This window comes from Mauremys mutica, chromosome 8 (genome assembly GCF_020497125.1).
Source record: "Mauremys mutica isolate MM-2020 ecotype Southern chromosome 8, ASM2049712v1, whole genome shotgun sequence".
NCBI classification, from domain to species: domain Eukaryota; kingdom Metazoa; phylum Chordata; order Testudines; family Geoemydidae; genus Mauremys; species Mauremys mutica.
In genome coordinates this window covers 30892690-30906214 of record NC_059079.1, presented here as the reverse complement: position 1 = coordinate 30906214, position 13525 = coordinate 30892690, and the positions used below count along the sequence as shown (strand labels likewise).

The 13525-nt window shown below is 39.6% G+C and overlaps 1 protein-coding gene across 1 annotated transcript in view; it reads left to right on the top strand.

The window, feature by feature from the left end:
- LOC123375306 overlaps positions 1-13525 on the top strand; it is a 187512-nt gene that overhangs the window by 157569 nt on the left and 16418 nt on the right. The window contains exon 4 of the mRNA XM_045026068.1: positions 4436-4641. Within this exon, the coding sequence (XP_044882003.1) occupies positions 4436-4641 (206 nt within the window). The remainder of the gene's footprint in view (positions 1-4435; positions 4642-13525) is intronic.

The following is a 13525-nucleotide window of genomic DNA, read 5'->3' as shown; positions in this document are numbered from 1 at the left end:
TCTAGTGCTGGAGGTGGCCATGTTGCTGAAAAATGATATTGTTTGTGATATCAACAGTATGATAATTGTCAGCTCAATAGAAGAGTATGTTGATCCATTTCCAACCTGTTTTAATAATAGTGTAACAACAAAAATGCTTTCTCCTCTGGTTAAAGGCTAGAAGCTTGTTTACAGACTTTTCCACTGGGTTTGCCTATTTGTCAGTGCCATGAATGGCATCAATTTTCAGCAAGACAACTGCCTCCAGCACTAGGATTGGAAACGCCAATTGTAATTAAAACTTCTTTTTAAGCAAATACGCTTCACAGTTTAATTATGGCAAGAAATGATTCTTGTTTTGTGAGCTCCCAGACTGTTAGACTCAGCAAAAGTCCACTGGCATTCGATATAGGAGTCTTGTCCTTGCTACCACACACTCCCCACTGGAAATTTACTCTTAAATAAAATCTGAACAAATTTACCGCACCCAGGTTAAATGTGCCGTAAACACTGATTATTTCTTGTGACCCATGTTTAATCCTAACTATGGGCTATGTCTATTTCCTTCTCTGGTATTTTCACGTAATCACAGTATGAGTCACACTGCCTATCAAATGTGCAGAGATAAGCTTCAGTCATTTCAGGTGCTTCTAAACAATGACACCGAAAAATAATCTCACAATAGCTAAATGTTTTCTATTTTCCAAAAGCTCTTATTGATGACCTTTCTTCCTGCAGTGCAGTTTTTGCAATCACATAGCAACACAGCCCTTGAAATAACTTTTTTGATACTCTAAGTATTAGGTATGGAGTTTGGAGAAACCGATTCCACGCAAATGCTACCTGTTTAAATGCTAAATGGCATCAAAAGTGAAAATAAAAAAGAGTGATGGCTCAGTAGAGGAATCCATTATGTGTCTGGATGCTTGAGGTCCACTCTTCAGTCAGTCCCTTCTCTTAAGTTTCAACAAAAATGACAGGCAAGTGGGTATAGTGAAGTTAACTTGGCACAATAGATGTCCTTCTCCTAGCTTAGCCCCCACAATCCTTTACAAGAGTCAAGTTTGCTAAGAACTTTAGGCCCTATTCTGGTCTTTTGCACAGACATGCCTGCATCCTCATCTGACTGTATACTGAGTATTGCCATTGCAGCTTTCATAATGTGCATTTGTGAATCAGTTTCTAGCATGGGCTTTCTTTAGAGATGGGTGAACCTGACTTGGTTCAGAAAAGAGATAGCAGTGAAGTAAAACCCACACATGAACACCCTTGAACTTTGGGGAATTTTAGATCCTCATCTGATCTCTATGGGTTGGGTCATATCTTGTTCAGCAAAGCATGCAAGAGTTTGAGTACTTACCAAAACACATCTGAACTTTCTAATTCTCTTTTCCTTTACCTCCTTGAGACTCCAATAATAACCCTAACTCTCTCATCTAACCACCCTCCTCCTTTCTTATGACCATCCAATAAAATCTAGCTTCCATCCTCCTGATGCACAAGCCTTCTCTCTTTGCAGTCCTCTGCTGGGCCACTTGAATTCCTCCTAGCTCACAACATTCCAATAGTGCCCCTCTGCCTTTAGAAATAAGTTGCAGGACTGTCAACTGACCTACCAGTCAATTAAAGTTCCTTATGCTTTGAGACTTTGCACCATTGTGTAGGATTCATGCCCCACAGTGCAAATGGTTTGAACTGACTAGCATCCAGATGCCTGAAGACATGGTACCAAAGCTGCTGGGTCCTGCAATGGGATCATCAAAGGTAGGGGAACTTTATTGTCCATTCATGGAATGGAGAGGAAGGAGTTTTGCCAGTGGTAGCTGGAGCATATTGTTATGTTCGGGAGGGCAAAGTAGAACTTGCTCAAGTCACAGCATTTGGATCCAGATCCAACTTTCTTGAAATTCAGGGGTAGTCAGCTCCAGGGTTTAGTTTGGGCCCATCTCTAGAGCAAATTAGATTCAGTTGGAGGGTCCTGGGCAGGGATGTGGCCAGGCAGTTTCTGGAGATTGTGGGGAGGGAGGTAGATCAATGCAGTAGGAGCTAGAGAGAAGGAAGAAAGTGGTGTTCGAGAAGTTTTCATATTTCTGGAATGGGCAGAGGTTTTACTCTTCCCAGACTGGCTTGCCTCTCTGAGACTTGCGCATTTACAATCCAGTTCAAATACGGAAAATGGAGATCCTTTCCTTCTCTTCTTCTATGGCCCATGTACAATTCTCTGTGCATATTATACATAGCTGCATAATCTACAGCCAAGTCCAAGCATCACTGAGAGAGGCAATATAAGGAAATTCCCAGAAGAACCTGCAATCACAGACTAAAAGAGTAACATTGTAAAGATGGTCCTTGTTAAGTTATGTCCCCTTGGAGGACATTTCACAATGATTGTCTGAAAATTGTAAGCTCTTCAGGGACATTGTCATATTATGCATTTGTACAGCACATTGCATGGAGTGGCTGCAATCTTCACTGAGACCATTGATAAGTTCCCGTATATAAATAATAAATTATTATCCCATGAGATTTCTTGCAATATTTCACAAGAAGCCATGTTGCCCTTTTGTAATCTCCATGCAGTGTATCAGCAGGCTGTGTAATGTAGTCAGCAGCCCCTTCCCTGGCTACTTAATCCAGGCCAGGATTTAAGACCCTGTGTGGTGACAATAGGTAGCACAGTCTGTCTTTAATTGGTTTTAGTGCTGAAGAGCCAGAGAGAAATACAGAGTGCTGTCAGGGTCCAAGGGTCAGAGTCAAGAGGCCCACTTCTAAACATTACAACAGATGAATAGGGATATCACAAGATGCCGGTGGTTATCTCCCAAAAACAATGCCGTTCACTAGTGTTGCCACTGTACGTCTGAATAGTAAGATGAATTATAAGAAGTCAAATAAATGTACAGCCCTCATTGATCGTAATGTAAAAATCCATGTGTAGGGTTATTATAATAACCAGGTGAGTATGTTATTAAATTAATAATCATATTCAGATGCCATCTTCCATCCATTTCAGTGGCATATGATGTCGAGTGTGTTGTGCTTACAATAATTTTAGGAATTCATTTTTTTCCAAATTCATGAAGCTAACAACATGAGCTTTTTGCTTTGCACGTCGTAACCTTTTATGTTATCGCTTGGTGAGACCCAGAGGCACATAAATGGGAGACCGGAGGTCTGTCATTATGTTTGCACTGACCCAGTCATATCCAACTTTACACCATGCAGCACTTCTCACAAAACAACTGCCCTCTGAGAAAAGAGACACAGTGTAGCTTGTTCACTTGAGTCAGGTTAAATCTCTCTGGGCTAGTGTAATCCAGAATGGGCCTATTGAATTCGGTGATGCTACAGTGATTTACACCAGCTGAGGTCATCAGTTTCTTTCCATTTATTACCTTCCAGTCTTGCCCTGCAGATCAGAAGAACATGGACACAGGTTCTTCTTTGGGCGAGGGCTGCTTTACACTGCACCAGTGTTGCAAAGTGGCCCCAAAGCCAATGTAACCAGCCACAGGAGGCTCCAGTCTGCTTAAGGGGATCTTCCAGTGACATAAAGCTATTTAATGAGTTCTGAGCTATACCCCTCCTGCAGCCAACAGAAGGGTCAAGACCTGAGTAGCCTGGGACTTCCTGATCCCCAGGTTCCATGAGAGTCCCTTGGAGCTAATGGCTGCTGGTGTCATGTAGAGCAGCCTACAGATGGCTGTAATTTACATCAGGAGACTGGCCTATCACGCAGCTGTCCCAGGACCAGGTGAGCACAAAAATGTCTGAGGGCCAGCATTGCACGAGCATGCACACACACACACATCCCTTCCCAAGTCATGCTATGTGCTTCGATCATGGGTCAGCACTGTGATCTCATGTCACTGCAACATTGTATTGCACAAAACTTCATCCCGCAGTGCAGATTGCAACATGCAGTGACTTTATAATGGGGGGAGGATATCAGTTCAGCATAATTTAACTCAGGAAGCAGATTTAAACTGCTTGCTTTTTTAAATTATTCAAGGAAAACACGTTTATGCAGGCGCACCAGCAGGTGCAGAATTGGACCCTTTAAGTCTTTATCGTTGAAGACATGGCATCCCTACTAGCCTACAACAGGATGAAGATTCACAGCTCACTCCATTACAGGTAGTTCAAGGCCATTCTGCATAAACAGAATTCTGCATTGCTTTGTGAATCTTAATCTTTAAAAACCCCAAATGACTTGGTTGCAGACATATGTTAAGGTTTAATGCATCTCCTGCCATAAAAGTGTTGCTCAAAACTAATGAACAAATGAATGTTTGTTTAATCCCCTTTGTGAAAATCAAACAAGCTTTCAACAGCTATTCATATATTTATTGTCAGATGTGAATCATCACTTAGGTGCTCTGCCCTGTGCCATTAGCAGTTAATGCTCATAGTTTCACAGCATTAATCCACCTGTTTTTTTCTTTTTTTTCCCCAGTACCAGCTACAGAAAGGATCAGTTTGGAGAATCCTGTTTTGTCACTGGCAGAATTGGCTCTTCTTCTGCTTGGTCCTGGCAGTAATGACTATAATTCCCCTTGCAGTCTATCGAATGATGGTAGCTTTTAAGGACCCTCCACCCAGTCCTGTATTCCACGCAGCAGCTGTGTGCTTTGGAGTTCTCGCAGAGACTCTTCTGATCAAGTGAGTACAAGTCACCTCCCTCTTCTCTCCTTCCCTCCCTTGCAAAAAAAGCAGGGAGAGCAGGTGTTAGACTCAGCAGCACCTGAAAAGTTCCCAATAGATTCACCCCCTTATGTTAAATAAGTTTTAGAAGCAACAAATTGTAACTCTAGCATTGCTGGGTGTCATTAAGATTGCATGTCTAAGCTTGTTTAATTTTAATTCTGCCGTTAAGCAAACTAAATGCTTTTTTTCTGTCTCAGTGGAGTCCACCCAGAATAGAGAATGAATAAGTGTTTCAAGGTTGTGTAACTGAGGGGTTTTTTTGTTTGTTTGTTTGTTTGTTTTATTATGAGGAAGGAATTAAAAATTCCTCTTAGTCAGTACTTAAAATATCAAAGTCATTGTTTAATGCCTTTGAGTCACGGTACAACTAATTCAATTGCATAGGGTAATGCAGTTTCTTGGTATGTGAAACACAGATAGTACAGAGAAGTGATTGTAAAGTTGAATAAACACAAACTTAGTTTCAAAGTCTGAAACTTTCTGATGGATGCTTTTATAATGATCCACCACAGCAGCTCTTCAGCAGAGGTAGAACCTGGACCTTTAGTTCCACCTCCACCACCTAAGCAAAGGGAGTAACATTGTTAGCTGTTAGCAGTAGTAGACTTTTATCCCTTATGTGGTACAGCTACAAAAGGGGGGCATGAAACATCTAGCTGTCCAGGGAACTCACCCTGAGTGTCTGAGGCCCACAGGAATTTAAATCCTACTATTGGCTACCTCTTTGAAATGATCCATCAACAGCCATGGGCCTAAACCAGAACTTCACATCTCACCTTCTGTACCTCCATCCACCTTCCCAATGCATGCACAAACACAAAGTTTGGATCCATATTTTTGTCCATATCTGGTTCTGAACTTTGTAACATAGGCCTGTCTCCGTGACAGGCTAAACCAGAAGATTGAATCCAAACATTAACCCACCCAAAATTCATGTTCAGTGCCAGACCCAAAATTTGTAAGTCGGGTACACCTAGTTTAAAAACCATGCTATGGCAGAAAATGCATATGATCATGAATTCCTGCTTGGATTTCACTTTTCCCCCAAATTAAAACAAACACACTGACACAATTATCTTGAAGCCACAATGGTCGTCATTAAAATGTTGACATTTAGTGTTTGAAACTAATTAGCATTACCATGGAATTACAGGTATATTAAGTGTCCTTACAATAATTACCTTCAAATGGTAATTCTGATTTTAATGGCAACCACCATATTGTAGGTGATTGCAGTCTGAGGGTGAAGGAGAGGGAATAGGAAGGGAATTAGTCTTTAATGAAGCATCTGAACAAGCATATATATGAGAGGAAAAGCCGCACAAAAATAGAAAAGGCTAACTATACGCAAGTGCTCATGAAAGTTTCTGAGGAGATAAAAGCTTTAGAAACAAATGTGAGTTTAAAAGTGCATTTGAAAAGGTATGTACTCACATTGTGCAGCACAACAACAGTAGAATGCTAATAACATTTAATTTCCCTTGACTTCTAACCTTCTTAACCTGCTGTAATGCTAGAATGGTGCTGTAAATCAAAATGTGTTGTATTGTATGGTGAACATGTGTATTGAATCATTCCAGACTGCCTGGTGCTTTTTAAAAACAAAACTCACAATAGTGTTTCTGCTGTTTTTTTTAAATTTTTCATAGACCTTTCCTCTCAATCATTCTGCAACTGGTTAGCTGATGTGTTCAAAATACAATATAAAAAAAAGAGGAGGGGGAATTAGGAGGTAGAAAAACCACATTAGAAACTACAGCACAGATGAGTAGGCCAAAGTATCCTTGACATTATTTTCCCCCTTGTTCTAAGTGTTATTCCATTTTCAAGAAAAACAAATTGGAATATTGCCTGGGGTCTACTGAATCATTAGTAAATTAAGAATCTGTTTTTAATAACATTTAACTTGTAAATAATGCATTAATTGATTAGCTTGAAAGTTAGCTTGAATGTTAGAAACTCTGGCACTAAATGCGTAATGAAAGAAGTGTTCTGTTCAAGGAGGCTGTATGGTAAATGTAACAAATTAAATATGACAGTTGATATTTGTGAAAATGGTGATATAATTAGAGGACACCTGCAGCTGTTTTCCAAACAAAACAATAGAAATGAAACATGTATAAAGGATGTGTGCCACATTTTCTCTTGGCATATTTCTTTTGTTCTCTTTAGGGTTTTTGTTATGAGTTTTTTGTTTTTTTTAAATTTCCCCTACCTTTTGTCAGGTCATATGTCTAAATAAGCAACAAGTGTCTCTGTCTGATACTATGGTTTATTGGCTCTATGTGATACATCCATCAGTCTAAAGGAAAAGAACAAGAATCTTATTTGCTAAGAGTTTGAATTTACTAAAGAACATGATGCATACCCAAGCATATTTATAAGTATGTAGGCCTAGATATGGTCAAGCATTCCTACCTGTAGAGTTCTTACCTGTGTATTTATTTCCCCTTTATTGTCAAGGAGGATTTTTTTAAAGTAAAAAAGTGATGTGACAACATAGTATTGAACAACCATGCGTAGGTATTTTAAATGTAAATGTGTAGTTTGCATTGTATGTGTGTGAGAGAGAATTTGATGTTGTTTTTTACATTTCCTGAGGATCTGAGTCCACATTTCCAAAGATGAAAGCAGAGCATTAACTCCCTGAACCAAACTACCCCAGCTCACACTACTGTTAAAGGAGTGGGAAATTTTGGTGCATATTCATTGACTATGGTCCCAAAACATAAAATTAGGATTTGGATACAAAGTTTTTCAAAGTTCGGGAAGTATTTGGATCCAGGGATTTTTTTCATCTTAAGTATTCACTCTTCAGTGTGCAAGAGTAAGTCCTATTAAAGGAAATAGAAATTAAACTTGCATAAATGGGAGTCTCTGGACTTGAGTTTTCTCTGAGTTACATCAATGTAAATGAGAAATAGCTCCATTCAGATCAATGGAATTCCACTGGTATTGGTACATGAGATCACAAATGGGTCCTATATGACAAAGCAACAAGAGAGCCAGAGCACATGTACATTTGTGTTATTCATGCTGTGAACATTTGAGTGCTCTGTTCATGCAATGTTGTCTTCAGAGCTGATAGAGCAGATATTTCATCATAGGCATTACATGAACAACATTACAATACCAATTTCCTTTATTTATTTCCCATTGGTACTAGTTTAACTGAGAACAGAATTTGGTCCAGTGTTCCTGATTTATGTACAACTATGTTATGAAATGCCTTGAAAGGGGTTTCATATTTTAGTTTAGCTACAACTTGTAATATCTTAATTTTCCAAATTTTGTGTTTCATGCTGTATTTTGTTGAACTAGGTAAATATAAATATTCCAAATTGTGTTCCCAAGTGAAGAGATTTTGGTGATCTCAACATCATCCCTATCAAGGATTATTTTCAAAAAATAATAATAAAGTGGTCAGGATAACTCTGGAGGATGGTATGGGGATATGGGTAGCTTTCATTTCTAGGTCATCCCCAATACACATACAACCCAGATCAGCAGTAAGCAGAAGTTGTTACAATGTGATGGCTGTCAGTTGGACTATGCAGAAGGAACTGATGATGTCAGCAGACTGGAGTCTATGTTAGAAAAACAGCACCACAACTGGGACCATTATTGGTAGTCTGAACATAAATGTCAAGTATTGAATGGACATGGAAACTGGACCCTCCTCTTCAAGGCTGGCGAGCACTGGTGGAGCTAGCACTGGAATATCCAGTTCTGTGGGTGAATGGAGGACTTCAGCCTCCATGACTGTCCATCTAGAACTGTCACATGCGCTAAATTCATCTAAAAAAGAAAAAAGACAAGACACCAGAGTTAGGGTAGGAATGGCTGTCCTTGCTGAGGAGCTCAGCTACTACTGGGTCTGCAATACCTGGCCATTTTCTTCAGAGCTAAGGCACACTGAATAAAGCTATGTGTGGAAAATCCGACTGCCGCACATAGCCAACCGTGAATACTGTAAGTCTTCAGCATGCCCTTTGTCAGTTGTCAGAAACACAGATATTCATAAACAAAGGAGGAAGGGGGAGACTAAAATTTCACTTTAGAATAAACACTGTGGACATTGATTCGGAATGTGCTAACAGGGTAGGAACCATTTATGTAAATATATGAAACAATCATACTGTGCCTTTGGAGCAATTATACTTCTATTACCGATTTTTGTTTTTATCTTGATGAAGCCAGTGTCAGACAGCAGTTGAGACTGGCTTTGATGATGGATATAGAATGTATTGTGCATGACACTGGAAGCATGACATCATGGAGACAGATTGCACAATGGCTTGGAAAATCATCACGGTTCTTTCATATATGGCAGAATTCTTCCCCCCGGATGCAAATATAGAAATGTTCTCTATAATAAAATTACAGCTTTATTCTATAAGAGCAGTCTCTGAATGCTGTTATTTTGGTAATGCTTCCCATAAAATAACCCAACCATTATGTAGTGCTCTGTTCTACACCTAAAATGTCTCTGTTTTCATGTTTGTGGGGCATGTGTGACACAGTTGTGTATAGTCATTTTAGTCTTGTAATATTGTTCATGTAATCCCTATGATGAGATGTCTGATCTATCAGCTCTGAGGACCAGATTCCATGAACAGAGCACTCGAATGCACATCTGCTCTGGCTCTGTTGATTCACGCAGTTTTACAGATGCATCACCAATGTCAAGTTTGTTTTGTGCATCATGTTTCCCTCCGCTAATATTGATCTCATTTGACATTATGCTGATTAGTAATGGGCAATGGTACCCACACAAATGTAATACAAGAGGTTCACCGGTAACAGAGAGTGGTTGGCAAAGAATATTGTGTCAGCAGCCCGGCTGCTTGAACACTAGTCATCATCCTCTTTAGCATGAATGAGGAGTCAGAGTCCCACTGGGATAAGCTTCTTCTCCCTTAGGTCAACAATGTTGTTTGTCTGCTTCTTTTTTCATTGGGCTTTTTCATTTCTTTCTGTCTTTTTCTGTTGATGCAGGGAAGACATTGCTCTAAAATTCATACTAGGAGATGGTCTAGTAACGCAGCCATATATTAATTTCATTAAGAGAAGTAAGGAAAGAATTTTCTTCTTGGATCCCTACTTCACATGGGGCCCAATCTTACATCCTCGACTCCCGTACAATTCCCACTGAAATCAATAGAGTTCTGGCAGAGTAAAGACTGCAGGATCAAGCTGTATTTTTTTAAATTATTCTGGCTCTACTTTTTGTTTTTCTTTGCTTTCCCTATGGGCTCATTTGCTTTCCTGCTTCTGTTTCTTGCTCTTTCTTTCTGTCCTCAAGACCTGGCCCTATTCCTTTAAGTGAAATTAACCTGACCTGCTTTCTCCCTTACTGCTCTCCTTGTCTTGCTCTGCTCTGATATCTATTGAATTCTGTTTTCACAAAAGAACAAAATGGGGTAGTCTCTGCAGAATTTAAACAGAAATCCCTGCAGACTCTGCTTTAAGTTTTTCATAGATTTATTTTAAAATTCATTTGCATATAATATGACAACATGTCAAATAAGTTAGCCATTTGACTTACAACCTGTGCACAAAAGTGCTGAGTATGACAAATACTTTTTCAAAGTTGTATGTGCAGGTATGCTCTGCTCCTGGGTGGCATTGGAAAAACACAGGCAGAGAAGTGAAGCTCTCAAGTCTGGTCTTCCTTGGTTTCCCTGGAAGACTTTGTGTGGATTTCAGAGGATATGTATTATTAGTTCTCAATCCTAAATGGAAGGATGGGCGGTGCTGAGTCTTTAACAAAGATATCCTTTCTCTAATTAGGTATTGGAATGAAGTAAGTGTGAACAAATGCAATAACCACAAAATCCAAATAATCCCTTCCCTTCTGAAATGCTAAACTTTCACAGCCCTGTGATGTCATAATTTCATTTGTTTTCCAATCACCAGCAACTTTCAGGACAGCCAGGACCTAAAGTTCCAAGGTAACAACCAAGCAGGCAAAATCTTTTGTTCAACAAAAATCGTTTTTTATGTATCATGTTATGGGAAACAACTGTAGGTGCAGAGAAAGGGCTTGCTCCGTCTTCCATTATCTTCAATTTGGATTGGACCTTTAATCAAAGCTAATTACATCACATGACATTAGGATCTCACTAGTATTGCTGCTTTCTAGGATATTTTGCAAATTCCAAGCATTCTGTTGTTCTATTACAAAGATGCAGCTGTCAGTGTACATGAATATACCCTGCCCTGTTCCTCTGATCTCCCCCCGCAAAAAAAAATTCCCAGTCAAATAATATCAGCAACAAAGTTCTGAATTTCAAAGATTATTTGGGACTACTAAAATGCTAAAAAAAAATTAACCATCCGGAGTCACGTCTTTTAAAAAAAAAAAAAACCAAGGAAGTTAAATGCAAATAAGTGATGTAGTTGTTGGGGAAAAATCAGGTAATGACAAAGTTAGGGTTCCAAAGGCAATGTTAGTTAACTCAGCTGTGTAGCACATACATAGTGTTTCCTATTTCTATTTTTCTGGTTAATTGCATTATTTAACCCATTACTGCTGATGTTTGTATACAAATGTGTATCATTAAAATATTCAAGAGATGCAATTTATAAGAGCTAAAAGTGGTGCTATAATCTTAGCTTTGGCATTTCTTGCCCTTTATGATTTCCAGGGGCACACTTTTAGAAAGGTCCCCTTCAGTTTGCCTCTACATATTTGTACCTCTGTGCATGTGCAAGCGAGATAGCTAGAGGGTCAGGTACTCAGACTTGTGCCCACAGTGCATTTTGCAGGCACATATTTTCTTGGCACAATTTGCACCTGCCAAAAAGGGGGCCAGGGGCTAGCCTGGCTAAAAATATACCCCTGACTCTGCAAACTTTAGTGTTGTGTTGACATAGTTTTTAGCAACAGAGAGGTACCGATCTAGATGCAAACCTGTAGGTTGAAAAAAAATCAGAAAATGAAATTAATACAATACCAGGACATAAGGAAGATGTGCTGGCTTAGTTAAATAAGGCACAACTGGTATTATTTAATTAAAATCTAGAGTGCAGCTGTTAGGGGAAAATCCAGCCAGTTTTAGACAGAAAAATCTGCCTCCATGTTGTATTTCAGCATCATTTTAACACTATAACTGGACTACGAGAGTAAAAGATAGAGGTTTGTTTGAGAGCGTGGGTGAAGGTGTGTGTGAGAGAGAAAGAGAGAGAGAGAAACAAGAATGGTGTTCAAATACTATATAGAATACCCTTTCCTACTGGAGAGAGGGAGAAAAAATAAAATTACACTAGGCCCTCTAAGCTCTGCTAGTGCAGTGAGTGCTTTGAGGCTGAGGATAATGGAGTGAGGAGAGGTCATGAGGAGGCTTGCATGTGCGTACTATCCATAGCATGGTTCCCTATCTCCAGTATGAGGTTTTTACCACCCTGCTATATACATTATACATCTTACAAAGGAAAACAGTTTTGTTTGCCAAGTGAGAGATCATTTCAGCTGGGCAACATTTCTCTTTTCTCCAAGAACGAGAAAGATACTTTTATTGTCTACAAAAAATAGTTACAGCTATTTGCATCTGTGCTGTTGCAAAAATTGGGCTAACATTTTATTTTACTACCTGCAGCAGAGCCATTTCAGCGCTTCAGCGAAATCATGCTATTTATTAGACTTGCAGAAAAAAAATGTTTAGAGCGTTTGAGGAACCTAGACCATTACAAAAATTAAGGAAACTTTAACTTGACACCCTCCGAAGATTTGGTGGTATTGTTGTGCGTTATTTTAGTGACTATTTATACAACACTAGAACTTTGTATGATACTCTATAGAGAGTGAAAAAGGCACAGGTCCAACCAAGCCCTGCGCCGAGCAAGTGGGGGGCAGCTATCTCTAAGACACCCTTCTGCTCTTCCAATCCTGGAGTTGGCTGGGATCCCCAGCATAATTTAGAGCAGCCTAAGTAGGACATTCTGCTGGCTGGTGATTGCTGTAATTCAAGGTGCTGCAGCTATGCCTCCTATGGGGTAGATACTGGGAGCAGGTGACATTGAGCCAGCGACACCAGATTTATGTCACCCAATTAAATTCTCAGCTGCCCCGTTACATTAGCTGCTTTACGCTGCCTGAACAATGCAAAGCTGCCAGATGGCAGGCTGGGGATCTGGCCCATGGTATCTGCCATGGAGAGCTTGCAGTGTACAACAGGTGTATATAGGAAATGGGGTAAACATACAAAGGGAAAGGTAGGAAAAAGGAGAAAAGTTAAAGATAATATGAGTCACACTGGGCTCTGAATTAATCCTAGCACTAGGGCAATCAAGCTATTCATAATTAACAGTATTTTTGTAAGCGTTTTGTTTTGTTTTGTTTTCCATTATTTGTCCGGCCTCTGTGTAACATTTGATTGGGCACCATCAGTCAGCTGTTCTTTCCCCTTTCATCCAAAAATGAAATTCATTTAACCATAAAAAAAATTCATTTGCCCTGGGACTATTTTTGGATTGTTTGTATTATTCTTATTTTATGAATATTCCCACCACCAGAATTCTGTCTATATGGACACTTGGGAGCAAAACAGAACGATGGGTTCACTGACCTTTTGAACCAACCTTAGGCATTTAGTTCACCAAATTGTTTGCCAAAAATATCCACCAGCACTTGCCCACTTAAGTTTCTAACCTGGAGATCCCAGGAGTGGAGATCATCAGTGGAAAGCAAAGTAAATGAAGCAAATAAATGAAGTGGGTTTTGAGGAAAGATTTGGAAAAGGAGGGTGAAGACACTGGATGCAGAGTCATTCCAGAAGGAGCAAAGCAGTGTGCAAAAAGGCCCAAAGGTTAGAGTGGGAAGGGGAGACAAAGTCCC